At 37.2% G+C, this 17,456-nt stretch overlaps 1 protein-coding gene across 1 annotated transcript in view; it reads left to right on the forward strand.

The window, feature by feature from the left end:
* The window catches only part of IL1RAPL2 (interleukin 1 receptor accessory protein like 2), a 1,535,365-nt gene that overhangs the window by 1,000,344 nt on the left and 517,565 nt on the right, over positions 1-17,456 (forward strand). The window contains exon 9 of the mRNA XM_081566378.1: positions 13,875-14,028. Coding sequence (XP_081422504.1) covers positions 13,875-14,028 — 154 coding nt within the window. The remainder of the gene's footprint in view (positions 1-13,874; positions 14,029-17,456) is intronic.

Below are 17,456 nucleotides of genomic sequence, written 5' to 3' on the forward strand. Positions count from 1 at the left end.
AGTTAGCAGATACGAGTAAAATCCAGGTCAGGCACTTTCTCTTATAATGTTCATTCTATCACATCCTTTATCTTTCCACTAAATTCTTTCTTCCCTTCTTCACATCTCTAGACATCACCATTGTCATTGTATCAAAGCAGTTTTTTTCCCCTGGGAAGAACTAACCCTTACTCTTTCTTAGAAATGGACTAATGATGGTGAGGCAAAGGGTTTTTCCACCTGTCTGGATAATAACATTTAATATTTCTATAACCTTTTACAATTGATAAATAATAATCATAACGATGAGTAACATTTATTAACTACTCACTATATGCCATATTCTATTGTAAATGTTTTATATGGATTAATTCAGTTTCTATATTCTCAATCTCTACTGTCCTAAGTAGATATTATTATTATCCCCATTTTACAAAATAAGTGACTGGACATTCAGACAAGTTAAATGACTTTACAAACTCACGCAGCAGTTTGTGACTTGCAGTTTGGCTCCTGGACCCTTCCACTTACCCACTATACAAATGGGTCAGGATGAAAAATTAAAATAAAAAGTTACAGAGTCTCGGAAGCTCCCAATGGTGTTGTTGACCCCACTTTTCACAGAGTTTCAAGTAAATCCTTGAAAAAATGTATTGTATCGGGAAAACATTTCCTGTTTAGCCAATAATTTGATAATCTGCCTTGCTTGCTTTGCAATCTGTACATTTCCTACCAGACTGAACATGAAGTGATTTTGCTCTGATCTCAGCAATGAAAAGAGGATGACACACTTCTCCAGAGTTAATTCTGATGCATATACAAGGTCAGAAATGTACAATGTACTATCTCCAGTGTTTTAACAGTGCAAAGTATATGTGTTGCATGATCCTTTTCTCAGTCTTCTTTTCAAATATATACGTAATATTTAAACTCATTTCTTTTCCAACCGTCCTGTTATGGCAGGCCTTTGAGGACTTTTTTTCCATGCCTGCACCTAGTCACAGCTGGACAGGAAGGTAGAGGTGGCTCATTTGGTACTGGGGCGTGTTTGTAAAGATGAGTGAGTAAATCTGATTGTCCTTGAAATGTAAAGAGACGTGTTAGGGTTCTGAAAGTCCTTTATCTGAACTCTTTTAGTTAGCAAAAAGAAGTGAGAGGAGATGCTACACTTTTAGCACTTCCTCTTGATGCTATGAATGGGCTTAGATATTAGAACAGAACACACAATGATGTCAGTACTTTTAGAAATATTTTTGAAATGAGAGATAGAGATTATTTTCTTTACTGAACTAAGAAGAACACTAGAACAACCTAATTATTCACTGAGAACACTTGACACAAAAGTGTAGAGCCCCTTTATCCCATTTCTAAACAAAAGAATTCTGTAACCTTAATAGGACATTAGCGATGAAAATACAAATACAAACCTTGGGGTAAAACACACATCTATGTAATTAGTTTCCTCAGTTGATAAAAGGCTGATGTTAATGTGGTCAAAGTTTGAATCCTTTTCCTTGCCACAATTATCTTAATTTCAGATGTTTGCCATTGGTTATAAGGGCATCATAGTTGGGTCAGTGTAAATTCATTCATTCATTTATTATATATTTATTGGGTACCTACTATGTGTATGTTGATATCTAATTGGTTTTTAATAGCTGCATCGTAGTTCATAGGCAACATATAAACTTGGCTTATTCAACCATTTTTCAGATGGATATTCATTTTTTTCCTCATTTTTCTTTTTTTAAATAGTCAGAGTATTTAAAAAACATCCTTGTAAACATATCCTTCCATCCATGACATACAAGATAGGAATGATCTCTATCAATACTATTGTTCAGTATTGTTTTGGAGGTTCTAGCTGATGCCATAAGAAAATTAAATGAATTATATAAATATTGGAAAAGAAGAGACAAAATAATCTTCTTTTTCAGATTGTATAACAGTATACCAAGAAAACCCAAGAGGCTAAACAACAAAAAATAGAATCAATGAGATCATTTGATAAGGTAGCATAATAAAAATATACAAAATATTTAATGATTTGTATTTTTGTCAGTAATAATCAGTTAGACATGTAAAGGAAAAAATGAAATTGTCCCATTTGCAACAATAAAAAAATCTATGAAGCATTTTGGAATACATTTAACAATTATGGGAGGAAACCTATATAAAAGTATAATTTTGTTAAAGGACATAAAATATTGTCTAAATCAATGGAAAGACAGAGCATGTTTCTGCACTGGAAGATCTCAAAAAAAAGATCAGTTATTCCCAATATCATATAAATAATGAATCCTATTTGCTAAAATATGAATTTTTAAAAAATTAGACAACATAAACATTATAAAATTCATATGTATGTATGAATGTGTCAACTTTGCAAATGAAATTTCAGAAAAAATCATTAATGAGAGAGGACTTATTCTGATATTGAAATTACTACAAAACAATATCAATTTAAATAATAAGTTTAAAAATGATAAATAGATCAGTTGAATAGAGAATCCAGAAAATAAATTATGTATATATGAAAATTTAGTGTATAAAAACATTTCATTACATGAGTGTGGAGGAGGGATAATAGCTCATTACAAGTATATGTGTGTGCTCAGTGGCTTCAGACTCTTTGTGATTCTATGGACTGTAGCCCACCAGGCTCCTCTTGTCCATCGATTCTCCAGACAAGAATACTGGAATAGGTTGCCATGCCCTCCTCCAGGGGATCTTCCTGACCCAGGAATCAAACCTCTTATGTCTCCTGCATTGGCAGGTGATTTGTTTACCACTAGCGCCATCTTTACCACTTATCTTGCTGTACATTCTGATAATTTTCCTTTTTTCTTGATGCTAAGTTGGATAATACAAAGTTTTATTTTTTATTTTAATTTTATTTTGTATTTCAGTATAGTTGATTTATAAAGGTATGTTAGTTTCAATTGTACAGCAAAGTGATTCAGTTATACATGTACATATCCATTCTTTTTTCATTATACATATCAACTCATTTTCAAATTCTTTTTCCATATAAGTTGTTGCAGAATGTTAAGTAGAGTTCACTATGCTATACAGTAGGTCACTGTTGATTATCCATTTTATATATAATGATGTGTGTATATTAATCCCAAATTCCTAATTAATGCCTCATCCTAACTTTCCCTTTTGGTAACCATGAGTTTGTTTTCATAGCCTGTGAGTCTATTTCTATTTTCTAAATATGTTCATTTAAGTTTTCCCTGAAAAATCAGCTGATAACCTTATGGGCATTTCCTTGTATGTTATTTGTTGCTTTTTCTTTGTTGCCTTTAATATTTTCTCTTCAAGTTTAGTCTGTTTGATTAATATGTGTCTCAGCATGTTCTTCCTTGGATATGAGACTGTCTGTTTTTCCTGGACTTGAGTGTTTCTTTAGCCGTATTAAGGATGCTTTTGGCTACTACCTCTTCAAACATTTTCTCAGACATTTTCCCTCTCTCTTCTTCTGGGACCCCTATAATGCTCATGTTTCTGTGTTTGATGGTGTTCCAGAAGTCTCTTAGACTCTCCTCTTTTATTTTCACTCCTTTTTCTTTATTCCATTGCATGGTAGTGATTTTCACCAATCTGTCTTCCAGTTCACTTATTTGTCCTTCTGCCTCATTTATTCCTCTATTGATTCCTTCTAGTGTATTTTTCATTTCAGTTATTGTATTGTTCATATCTGTTTATTTGTTCTTTAAGTCTCCTACTTCTTTGTTAAACATGGCTTGTATCTTGGTTTGTGCCTTCATTCTTTTTCCAAGATCTCTATTCTGAATTCCTTTTCAGGCTGATAGCATATCTTCACTTCTCTTAGTTGTTCTTCTGTGTGTGTGTGTGTGTGTGTGTGTACACTCTTAGTTGTTCTTCTGTGTGTGTGTGTGTATGTGTGTGTGTGGGCCGATAGCATATTTCTACTTCTCTTAGTTGTTCTTCTGTGTGTGTGTGTGTGTGTGTGTGTGTGTGTGTGTGTACACTCTTAGTTGTTCTTCTGTGTGTGTGTGTGTATGTGTGTGTGTGGGCCGATAGCATATTTCTACTTCTCTTAGTTGTTCTTCTGTGTGTGTGTGTGTGTGCGTGCGTGCGTGCGTGCAGTCTTCCTGGTGGGAGGGACTGGTGCCTGCCCGCTGGTGGATGGAGTTAGGTCTTGTCCCTGGTGGGCAGGGCTGTGTCAAGGGGCATGTCTGGAGGTGGCTGTGAGCTCATGATGACTTTAAGCAACCTGTCTGTAAATATATGTGGCTCTGTTCCTACCCTGTTGGGTGTTTGGCCTGAGGCATCCCAGCATTGGAACCTGCAGGCTGCTCGGTGGGGCCAGATCTTAGTGCCAAAAGGGTGACCTCTGGGAGAGCTCACACTGATGAATATTCCCTGGGGTCTCTGCCACCAGTGTCCTTGTCCCTGCAGTGGGTCACAGCTGATCCCTGCTACCCCAGTAGACCTTCTAAAACACACAGGTAGGTCTGGCTCAGGCTCCTATGAAGTCACTGCTTTGCCCTGGTTCCCTGTGCATATAAAACCTTGTGTGCACCCTCCAATAATGGAATATCTGTTTCCCTCAGTCCTATAGAGCTCCTGTACTCAAGCCCCACTGTCCTTCAAAGCCAAATGCTCTGGGGGCTCTTTCTCCTGACACGAGACCCCTAGACTGGGGAAACTGACATGGGGCTCAGAACTTTCACTTCTGTGAGTGAACCTCTGCCATATAATTATTTTCTAGTTTATAGGTCACCCACTTGGCAGTTAGGGATTTGATTATATCACAAAAGTGCCCCTCCTACCATCTCATTGTGGCTTATTAGTCTTTGGATATATTAATAGAATATGCTTTTTGATAAGTTCTAGTCTTTTTTGTCAATGGTTGTTAAGCAGTAAGTTGTGATTTTGGTGTTTTGTGAGAGGCAGTGAACTCAAGTCTTTCTACTCCATCATCTTGTCTCCCATAAAATCCTAACAATTTTCTTAAAGAGGGAGAAAGGTGGTCTTTGGAGACCTCATAATACCACAGCCCAACTGACCAACACATTTTTTGCTATAAAAATGGTTTAGCAAAATTCTTGGGGATTTTGAATTCCTTTTAAAAATGTAATATTGATATATGCCTTATTTTGTAACCAGAAAATTACATTGCATCCTTAAAATCTTAATCTATTTGACTAAAATTTTCAAAGATACTTTTATCCAGAAGGGATGAGCTAGGAATACCAAGAAGGCTTCAGTTTTGTGTCCCCTAAAACCACAGTAAGTGACACAAGGTTTAGGACCCATTCATCCTTGTTTTTATTTTTAGGTATGGTATTAGTAATGGGAAAATGGTTATTTACTATTTGCAAATTATAAAAATTATGGGTTGTTGAGGAATGGGTATTTGATATATGTAAAAAGCATCGATATTTCAGTCTGGAGACCTGGATTCTGGTCATTATTACACCATTAATATGGATGAGTAATTGGATGCCCTATTGGAGGCCTCTATTTCCACTCATATAAACTAGATTTAATAATGTCTGCCATATATCTCAGACATGTTTTAAAAATCTAATGGCCAAGATCCTTATTTGATATTTGCTGCTACTATAGAAGGGGAAATGTTACATAGGATGGTAGAAATAAAGTTACCCAGGACATCTCAAACTCTAACTGGGAATTTAAGATTGAGGGTTTTTTAAAAGTCACGTTATTCTTTATAACCTACAATGTAAAACATATCCTTTTACTTGTGCAATTTGATGTGTTTTGACGAATATATATGCCATAAACAAGATAGAGAACATTTCTATCATTCCAGTTTTCCCCATGTCCTTTAGTGTTCGATTCTTTCCTCCCAGCCCCAGTCTTCGCTAAAAAGATACCTGTTTTCTCTTCCTATGGTTTTGTATTTTTCCAGATTGTCATATAAATGGAATAATATAATATGTAGCCTTCTGTGCCTGTCTTCATTCACTTAGTATAATAGATTTGAGATTACTCTATGTTGTGGTATATATCAATAGTTCATTCCTTCTATTGCTGAGCAAGAGTCCAATATTCCATTGTAGAGATGTACCACGGTTTACCCATTCATGCATTAATGACCATTTGCTTCTGTGTTTTGGTGATTAGGAATAAAGGTTTTAAAGGTTGAGTTTTGACTGTACAATTTCTGGATTTATCAAAATGATATGTTTTTGTCAACTTCTATAATTTTTGACCTGTTTTTCTCTAATTTAACTGGAGTTTGCTCTTGGTATTTCCTCAATTGTTATAGGAATCCAGGCTTAAAAGGGTCTTCCTATATATCCTTAATGACATTAATGACATTCAAGAGATAAAAACAGATCAAAGTTATTTAAAGCTGTTTAAGCAATGTCTCTTAAATAATCTGACTACCTTCTATATATCCATTAGAAGATAGAAGATCTTTTAGAAATGCACATTCCATCATAGTATGCCACTACTAAAAGCACTCCAGTGAGATTATAAACACTAAAAAGTTAGTAGTTTGTTGTTGTTGTTGAGTATTTACAGAGCCTTACACTCTGCCACATATGTTTATTCATTAGCTAATTCAATTCTTAGAACAGCCTTATGTGATAGGTTATACAGTGATGGAGCTGGAATTTGAAACTTGTCAATGTGCAAATATCTTAGAATGGAATTTAAGTGTCTGAGCTTAGACTACTTAGTGCCCTTCTCAAGAGAGCAAAGCTATTCATATTTTTTGCCATTCCATGCTTTTTCACATCTGAGTGCCTCTACATACATTATCCCCTCTATCCAGTATGCCCTGCTTGCCTGCCTTTTATATATTGTTCAAAACTCAGCTCATATGCTTATAGTAGGCTACCTGCACACCAAACCTCTCTGTTCATGCCCAGTCTGGTGTAATCTTGGATAATTCAGCAGTAGAATGTCTTCAAATAATTCTTCTATTCCTTTCTCCCTTTCTTCTCCTTTTGGTATTACCATTACTTTTATGTTACATCTTATGCTCTCATCTTCTTTCCTGTAATATAGGAAAGGTAGAGAAGACTGGAGCTGACTATTTCTTCCCCTACTTTAAGGGCTACAGGAGACTGTATTCCAGGTCTTTCATGGGCAGACTCTTTGGGTATATTTCAAAATGTTTTACTTTCCCCATCCTCTGTCAGAAGCAAGACTTTTCTCTGATCTTCACCCTGAGAACCTGATGGAGCTCCTGGAGGTGAAACTTACCAAAGCGTGGGCCACCCTCCAAGGCTGGGCACCCATGGATTTTTATTTCTCAAACTAGTTCACATTTAGTCTACATAAATTAGTCAATTATTCTTTAAGTGTTCCTACCTGTTGCTGGCTCCTGAAGCTACATCTGCTCCCAGTGAACTGTTATTCTCTGTATCCACGAGTCTCTCCAGTTTCTGGGACAGTGGCTTGTACTGTGACCTCAATTACCTGATGGAAATAAAAGAAGTTATTGAGTTGCAGGTTGTTCAGCTATTTTCTTGTTGTTAGGATGGTAGCAACAACTTCCAAGTCCTTTGTATGTCGGATAAGAAACAGTGAATCAACTCTTTCTTTGGAATGACCACTTTGGACTGTCTTTTGAAGGATATCCAGACTCCTATAGAAATATGAATGACACTAACTCCTAATACTTATTAACATATCCAGATAGATGTGTATGTAATCTGAAAGCTGGATGCTGAGGGTAATAACAATAATAGAATAATTTGTTATTGTTGTTCAGTCACTAAGTTGTGTCTGACTCTTTGCGACTCCCACCCCACCCCCTCCATGGACTGCAGCACGCCAGGCTTCTCTGTCCTTCAATATCTCCCAGAGTTTGCTCAAATTCATGTCCACTGAGTCAGTGATGCTATCTAACCATCTCGTCCTCTGTTGTCCCCTTCTCCTTCTGCCTTCAACCTTTCCCTACATCAGGGTCTTTTCCAGTGAGTCAGCTCTTCGCATCAGGTGGCCTAAGTATTAGAATTTCGGCTTCAGCATCAGTCCTTCCAATGAATATTCAGGACTGATTTCCTTTAGGATTGACTGGTTGGATCTCCTTACAGTCCAAGGGACTCTCAAGAGTCTTCTTCAGCACCATAGTTCAAAATCATCAATTTCTTGGCACTCAGCCTTCTTTATGGTTAATATTTATTGGGTGATTTTTTTTGTTTGTTATTTTAAATTAGTTTATTTATCTATTTCTTAACTTTACAATCTTGTATTTGTTTTGCCATACATTGACATGAATCCAGCATGGGTGTACTTATTGGGTGATTTTAACATGTGATTTAGCATGCTCTATATTAGAACATTTATATGCACTGCCTCACTTAATGCTAATAATTACCTCTATTTAGTAAATATTATTATTATCATCAACTTTTTAAAAAATAGATGAAACAATTGAAACTTAGATTGATTAAGTAGCATGCTCAAGAACATATAACTTGAGATTACATCCCGAGTATTTGAATATGGAATTTATATTGAACCACTGTGGAGGTACCAACTTTAACATTAGGACTGTGAAGATAGAAGTTTGAGAAATAGAGCGGGGGTGGGGGGGGCGGGTAAAGACTCCATGCAGTGGGTTATCCTAGGCATTTGGAGTGCAAGTGCAAAATTGATACCTGATTCACAATTGTGTTCCTACCTCTTCAATCTTTAAAGTGTAAAGAAAGTTCAGGTATCCTTCAAATTGTTAGGTAGAAGCCTAGATGGCTCTGTGGAATATTCCAATCTCCAGAGGAAAGGAGAGAAATTGGGTCTGAGGGAATGGGTGCTAGGTATTTGAAAAGCACCAGTGTTTATGTGATTGCCGTATGGTCGCACAGATGCTTTGTGTCTGAACTTCAGAATCAGAATAAATATTTAAATGACTCTTCCTGGCATTCTTACCATCAGAAATGAGTCCTGTGCTCTGAAAAGAACTGAAGTAACCATGCCTAACAAAGGAAACTGATGGAAATACACCCGTGGGTGTGATGATGCTCTCTCAGAAACAGACTGTGAATGTAGTGGGGAATATTTCAGGATGGGAACTCCAAGATCCAAATGTGGCTGGCAACTTCAAGGGGCTTGGTCAATGGATGTTTCTTTTGAATATCATAGGCTCCCAATATAGCAACTGTTGGCAAGTGACATATGCCATTTGGGAAGGCTAGGAAGAACGGAAGGAAGCTGGGATTTATATTTTTTTCTTTTTTTTAACTTTATTTATTTTTAATTGATTGATGATTGCTTTACAATATTTGTTTGATTTCTGTCATACATCAATTATTTATTTACTTGGCTGTGTCAGGTCTTCATTGCAGCATGCAGGATCTTCATTGTGTGGGATTTTTTGTTGTGATGTACGGACTCTCTAGTTGTGGTACAAGGGCTCAGTAGTTGTGGTGCATGGGATTAGTTGCTCTGTGGCATGTGGGATCTTAGTTCCCCAACCAGGGACTGTATCCCCGTCCCCTTCATTGCATGGCGGGTTCTTAACCACTGTACCACCAGGGAAGTGCCAGAAAGCTTCACTTTGAAGGTTGATGTTATTTTGACTGAGCAAGGATGTCCTATAGCAAACTATTCTATGAAGGGACAACTGGGCCACAAACTAAAGCTGTTTATTAAACTTAGGGACCTCCAGCCAAACAATGAAAGGTTCCAGTTGATGAAGTTCAATTTAATGATCTCAAAGGCATTAAATAATAGAGGAATTAACACACTGAAAACAATATTAAGGGTCTGTTCACGCTCCAAACTCTGGTTCTTTGTCCTTGCCTCAGATAAACAACCATCTTGAGACTTGATCTATATGCTGCCCACACTTTGTCTCCCACCAGGTTGTCAAAATAAAACTAAACAGATCTGGGGGGAGTGAAGTATGATAATGTTTTCTGTCCAATAGGAAAGAGATGATGGGGATATTAGGGGCAGGACAAAAGCAGTGACAGCAGTAAGCTAGCAGCCAGCCGCCAGGTCATGTATGGATGTGAGACTTGGACTATAAAGAAAGCTGAGTGCCGAAGAATTGATGCTTTTGAACTGTGGTGTTGGAGAAGACTCTTAAGAGTCCCTGGGATTGCAAGGAGATCCAACCAGTCCATCCTAAAGGAGATCAGTCCTGGGTGTTCATTGGAAGGACTGATGTTGAAGCTGAAACTCCAATACTTTGGCCTCCTGATGCTAAGCGCTGACTCATTTGAAAAGACCCTAATGCTGGGTAGGATTGGGGGCAGGAGGAGAAGGGGACGACAGAGGATGAGATGGTTGGATGGCATCACTGACTCGATGGACATATGTTTGGGTGGACTCCGGGAGTTGGTGATGGACAGGGAGGCCTGGCGTGCTGTGGTTCACGGGGTCGCAAAGAATTGGACACGACTGAGCGACTGAACTGAACTGAACTGGACTATTGTTCCTGAGCAAGTCTGGACTCACTTTCTTCTTCTTATATATGTTTTAGATGTGTGTGTGTATAAGAATTTGCATACACATTTTTGTATTGTGGATAACATCTGGGCTTTGGTAAAATTTGACATTATCCAGAAAAGTGTTAATATTAATTGCAGTAATTAACTGCAGTTATGACTAATGTACTTAAGTGTTACCCATTTAACTATCTAATGTTGACATCAACTAGTTGGTTAGTTATAGTGTATTCTCATTAATATTAGGAATACAGATTTTCTTCTACAGTGTTTTTTGTTTATGTCTAGCTAGTTACTCTTGCCTGGAAAATCCCATGGACGGAGGAGCCTGGTAGGCTACAGTCCATGGGGTCGCTAGGAGTCGGACACGACTGAGTGACTTCCCTTTCACTTTTCACTTTCATGCATTGGAGAAGGAAATGGCAACCCACTCCAGTGTTCTTGCCTGGAGAATTCCAGGGGCGGGGGAGCCTGGTGGGCTGTCGTCTATGGGGTCGCACAGAGTCGGACACGACTGAAGCGACTTAGCAGCAGCAGCAGCAGCTGACTTTTTGGAGATAGTGTTAAAATCAGTCTACTAAAAATGATACTTGCTTAGTAAGTTCATTTCTATGACTCATATATTTAATTAAGTTTTTGATCTATGAGAGTCAACTAGTTGCTTTTTCACCTTTTTCTACAAAGAATGGAGTAAAAATTCTGAAAGACTTCTGAAATTTGATATAGGCATCTAGATGTGGGTAGGAGCCAATGAGATAACTTTGTGAAGGATGGGTTGGTCAGGGTAGGATATCATCTATAAGGCTTTTCTGAACAAGATATAGTTTCTCTACCTACTTGCTAGGATTAGTTTTAGAGTGGCCTGTTAGGAGCTATACATTGTCAGTGAGTGAAAGTATTATGTTTCTGAGGAATGGTTAATCAATTAGTGAAGATTTGTTTTTACCTGATTAGTCCATTAGCACCAGTTTTCCCCAAGCAGAACCAGAGATTTGGAGGAGATATAATCCAGGATTGCAAAACTTTAGGGATGGAAAGCATTCTTTGTGCTGGATGACCATTAAGTGTAGTGTCACCCGACAAGAGTGTAGTGAATAAACTCTAAGCCTCTCGATTCTGGCTGTTCATATGGTAGTGTATAGTATCCCCATATGCAGAGTAAAAAACTGAGACCTATAGAAGTTAAGCAAATTTTTCAAGATCTCAGAACTTGGGTGAACCCTAGGTTTTGACCTAGAGCCATCTTGCTCTGAATCCACTTTGCCTTTTCATGTATACTACATTGTCCCAGAGGACTGGAGGTGACCTGAAGATAACATTTCCCTATGCTACAGTTTTTTAAAAAAAATACTATATTGGGTACAAAGAACCCTTTATAAGGCTAGATGACAATTTGAAAAGTATTTGGGACTATTTATGTCTCTCCCAAAGAACATGTTAAGATTCCAGGCTATTCATCAGGAGTTATTTTGTAATTCCTGTACACTCTTTAAATATTAATTCGTGGGGGAAAAACAAAGCAGTATGCAGAGAAAATGAAAATAGTCAGAGCTAATTGCACATGGACTCTCCCCCAAAAATGACATTATAAAATGATGCCATTTGTCTTTGAATGAAATGAATGTGTGGACTCATTTGCCTGCCCCTACCACTGCTATGTGAAAGTGAAGCGGCTCCATTTTTGTTTCCCTTTCCTCTCAAAGTGCCCAGAGGGACCATATTTTTGTTTAATGACCTTCAGAATGATTCTTTAGAAATCTGAGGCTATCAGAGTTGGAAGCAATGCGAAAATAATTGTGGATTATTAGTGTATGACGGTAGTGGCAGCTGTACTATTTTTTTTCTTTCTATTCAGTCTTTCTTCTTCATTTTCCCAGAAACCTTATATCCCAAGGTTTAACTCAGAAGCAAATCTCATATAGGTGATAAACCTTGCCAGACATGGTATGTAATATAATTTCAGACAGACCCTTAAGTGTTCTTTGGAAAGACCCTAGGGAGTGAGGCAGTTTTATATCTAGACACCCTAGATACTATTACTTTTATTTACTCTCTGACAATGTGTGTGGGTAGTTGTATTGGACATGAAGCGAGTATATCTCTTAAATATTATGCCTGTGAACTTAAGTGTCAGTTTTTGTGTTTTGTTGTCCAAACTGCTATCATTGCAGAAAAAATTTTGTTACAGTAAAAACTAATAAATGGGTACTCACTCTCCCAAGTCATTTTATGAACATGTGTACACACTCATGCAAAAGCAGGGCTGGGAAGTGAGAATCAGTACCAACTTTACTTTTGCATCAATATTTAGGATATGTGTGCAGAGTGTAGGATTGAGGGTGGGGAGAAGAAGAGGTAGAAGAGATATTATATATACCAGGGGGAAAGTAGAAACTGCCTGCAACTATTATTCAGGTCATCTGCCTCATGATCAATTTTTTAATTGCCTTAACTGATTGATCCAGTATTTAAATGATAAAATATTTGACTTTCAATTCAATTCACTCCCTCACAGCTGTCCCCTATACCTTCACTAATCTTTATACAACTTTTGACCACCACTTTTGTTGAACATTTGTGATGTGTGGTAGACAAACTGGAACAATATGTAAAAAGTAGTCTAAGAAAATTATCAAAAGACAAAGCCACTTGTTTGAATATTCTTACATACCCTGCTATTGTATCTCTGTCAGTCTGTGGAAATGTGTTAGCCATTCATTTCTAGTAAATCCAAGTCCAGTAGCAACACATTCTTATCAGGAGAGCAAAAGAATTGACCTCAAAAACCAAATCTTATTCTCTGGTCACAGATCACTGAACTCAGAAAGTAAATGGATAATTTCTCCGTCACCTTAGTTGATCAAAGTGTGTCCTTATTTTACCTAGCTATGTTTCTAGAGAATTCCTCAAACTTAATTTTCTTGACCCCCTTCCCTACCCTCAATTTCCCCACAACAGATCTCTTAACTATGGGGAGAGAGATTTTTGAATGTTATTATTAGTTTTTACTATAAGAAGTAATGAAATCACTGCCAGTGAAAGACAATTAGAAGTTTTTAATAATGCCTAAGACTCCCTGGTTGTCTATTATGTTGCTAAGTGAACACTGTCCTCTTAGAACTCTTAGTACGTATCCCTGTTATATAGAAAGAACCCAGGGCATTAAATGCCATTTAGTGACTGCTCTACCTCTTTTGCATTTGCAGATCTTGTATGCTTTTCTGTTTTTGCAGGGTGTCTTTAAGGACTTCCAGCTCTTAGGATCAGGCCTTTAAAGTGATTCTTAGAATGATAGTTGTGATGTTTCAATTGGATACAATATGATGCCTTTGTGAGGTATTCTGGTCATTGACATAACTCTTTAGCTATGTATTGTGAAAACTAAAGAGAAGAGTACAAAAAAGTGTAAGTACCAAACTAATAATACTAAGACTTAGTAATATAAATTTTTATTTTTTTGCTTAATTGAAAACATTTTCTCGGCAGGAATGCAAGCCAAAAATGTGGAGAAGCATCATAATACAGAAAGGAAATGCTCTTCTAATCCAGGAGGTTCAAGAAGAAGATGGGGGAAATTACACTTGTGAGCTTAAGTATGAAGGAAAACTTGTAAGAAGAACAACTGAATTGAAAGTTACAGGTAAGCATTGGTTTTACCAAGTCATAGCAAATGAGATTCTAAGTATAATTTGGTACAGGAAGAAAAAGTTTCCAAACAAAGAGTAAACTTGCTGTGACATTAGAATTAGCTACAAATGAAATAGTTGCGAAGGTCATAATTAATAAGTTGTAGTGTTAAGCTCTATGTGGAATATGGGCAATTAATTTAGGGAACATGGTACCAGCTACTGCATATCTGTTCTCCACTTTTATGTAAGGTTCTAAATTCTTCAGTGTATCACTGATGATTACTAAGCATTTCAGGAAAGATATGCTGGAACCACTTTAGAATGTGACTTAACCCATATGTGGAATCTCCTTGTAAGGTGAAGGCTGCCTCAGAATGAGGTGCTGCTGGGCTCCTGGAATGAATCATTTGGTCTGAATCCGTGATATTGAATGTTTTGCCTTGGAAACGAACAGAGATCATTCTGTTGTTTTTGAGATTGCATCCAAGTACTGCAATTTGGACTCTTTTGTTGACTATGATGGCTACTCCATTTCTTCTAAGGGATTCCATTCTTCTAAGGGATTTAAGGGACTAGATCTGATAGACAGAGTGCCTGATGAACTATGGATAGAGGTTCGTGACATTGTACAGAAGACAGGAATCAAGACCATCCCCAAGAAAAAGAAATGCAAAAAAGCAAAATGGCTGTCTGAGGAGGCCTTACAATTAGCTGTGAAAAGACAGGAAGTGAAAAGCAAAGGAGAAAAGGAAAGATATACCCATTTGAATGCAGAGTTCCAAAGAATAGCAAGGAGAGATAAGAAAGCCTTCCTCAGTGATCAGTGCAAAGAAATAGAGGAAAACAATAGAATGGGAAAGATTAGAGATCTCTTCAAGAAAATTAGAGATACCAAGGGAACATTTCATGCAAAGATGGGCTCAATAAAGGACAGAAATGGTAGGGACCTAATAGAAACAGAAGATATTAAGAAGAGGTGGCCAGAATACACAGAACTGTGCAAAAAAGATCTTCATGACCCAGATAATCATGATGGTGTGATCACTCACCTAGAGCCAGACATCCTAGAATGTGAAGTCAAGTGGGCCTTAGGAAGCATCACTACGAACAATGCTAGTGGAGGTGATGGAATTCCAGTTGAGCTATTTCAAATCCTGAAAGATGACTCTGTGGAAGTGCTGCACTCAATATGCCAGCAAATCTGGAAAACTCAGCAGTGGCCACTACCTCTCAGAGTTTTTCAGACTTTAATGTGCATCAGAACCACATGGGAAAACCCAGGGGTGGTAAAATCGAGACTCCTTAAATACAGATTCCCATTTATCTCCTCCAGATTCTAATATAGTATGTCTGTGAGACTGGGAATTTAACTTTCTGTCCTGGAGACTCTTTTGTACGCCTTTCAATGATCATGCTTTGAGAAATGTTAGCTGAGGGAATGATGCTAAAGAAGTCAGTCACAGGTTTGCTTCTCTTGTAAGCATGTTAGTTCATACACACACATACACACACATGCACACACACACATACCCCAAAACTAATTTTTATAGGCCCCAAATTGTTTCACCTAAGCTCCTAAGAGCTGTTATTGTTGTAGCCACGCATTCCAGGAAACAAACTCACTCAGAAAGACAATGCAGATAGTGGAGTGCAGTTAATTACACCTTACACTGGCGAGCCTAGGCAGTCTCCTCTTAGCCAAGGACCCCAACCAGTTTTTGTGAAAACCTTATATACCCTAAGTGTACATGCTCAAACCCACCTCCTCAAATTCTCTGAAACTAGTCTGAACAGAGGAAAAAGAAAGATACAATCAAAGTTAACCTGTGATTCATATGTCTTAAGCCTAGCTAGTTAACAGTGGACAATTATCAATAGGCCTGTGGTCATACCCCAATAAGCATAGTAGAATTTATGATTCTATTCGGTTACACAGATACTTAGTGTATTCTTTTAGCTGAGAGTCTAGGTTCGAGCCCTGGGGCTCTTCCATCTGGGGGGTCTGGTTTTCCAGTTGGTATGTTGTTTCCATAGATACTGGGCATATAGCTCAAAGTCCACAGTCCAGCCCAAGATGGAGTACTGCTTTCAAGAGGGAGCCTGTTCTGTCTGTTTCCTCCTTCATTAGGAAAATAGAGTTGTGGTCACTAAGGGAAATCGGTCAAGGGAGGGTGAGGATCAAACCTCAGCCACTGAAACAGTAATTTATCTATTTTCTATTTAAATAAAAATGTACCTTGTATGTATTACATGCTAGAAAAAATAATTCAAACTTATCCTTGGGCCATTGTTCATATAATAAGATATCAAGTTGATGTATTTATTTACACAGTTCAAATGTTATACTTGACATAGAGAAAAAAATGGCTTCTTGGTATGGAAGTTCAAGAGGTTGCTCTGTGAAGATTTATTTTTATTTGCAATATTGTCTAATTGTATCAGTCTTCCTTTCCTTGATTAAAGAGGAATTAACAGATTGTCCTCTCATATTTCAAAATATAATGCTGGAATTATTTAAAGAGTCACCTGCTCATACTTGTTTTGAGTTTAGCAATATGCAGGCATGGGCTAGGAATTTTAATACAAAATCCATAAGATTGCTTAACTACAAAATCAGATACATAGAGATTTTTAAGATTGTGTATTGCAATTATGCAAGTTTTAAAAGATGAATTTCTGGTTGTTTTTTAAATTTATAAATCTGAGAAATATTTCTTCAGTGAAACAAGTGTTCTCTTAAAGTCTATTGGTGTTACTTGCTTTAAATAGATCAGTTATAAAAAAAGATCCAGTTATTCAAAACTGACTAGTTAGTAGGTAATCATTGGCTTTATGAAATGATTTTTTTTCAATATAAAAGAATTTGTCATAAGATTTATTTAAATAATCAGCTGTCCTACTGCATTTTAGTAGGATTTTGTTAAAATGAAACTTTTCTGTAATACTTTTAATATTTAAATCATAGCAGACTTGTACAGTGTTATTATAGACATTTCTTTTTATTCTTTTGGAGGCTGCAGATAAATAGGGAGTGGTTTAACAACATATAGACATGTATATAATACTGTATTTAGGTCATTTACCAAAGATGCCAACAACTAACAATTTCCCACAACATATTTCAGGTGGTTTTTGCTAAGGTTTTGTTTTTTGTGTTTTGTTTTTCCTTTATTCTCACATTGAATTCTGTGTGGAAGGCTAGTCGAAGTGATAAGGCGAGAAGAGAAGGTTGATTATATGAGAATGTAAAACAGGTGATAACAAAAGAAGGAGGAGAAGAGGAGTGGGAGAGGGTGAGGAAGATAATGGACTGTATGTGTGTGTTCAATCCCTCAGTTGTGTTTGACTCTTTACGACCCTATGGACTGTAGCCTGCCAGACTTTTTTGTCCATGGCATTCTCTGGGCAAGAATACTGGAGCGAGTTGCCATGCCTTCCT

Source organism: Giraffa tippelskirchi, chromosome X, assembly GCF_054371585.1.
Source record: "Giraffa tippelskirchi isolate mGirTip1 chromosome X, T2T-mGirTip1v1.2.pri, whole genome shotgun sequence".
In the NCBI taxonomy this organism is placed as follows: domain Eukaryota; kingdom Metazoa; phylum Chordata; class Mammalia; order Artiodactyla; family Giraffidae; genus Giraffa; species Giraffa tippelskirchi.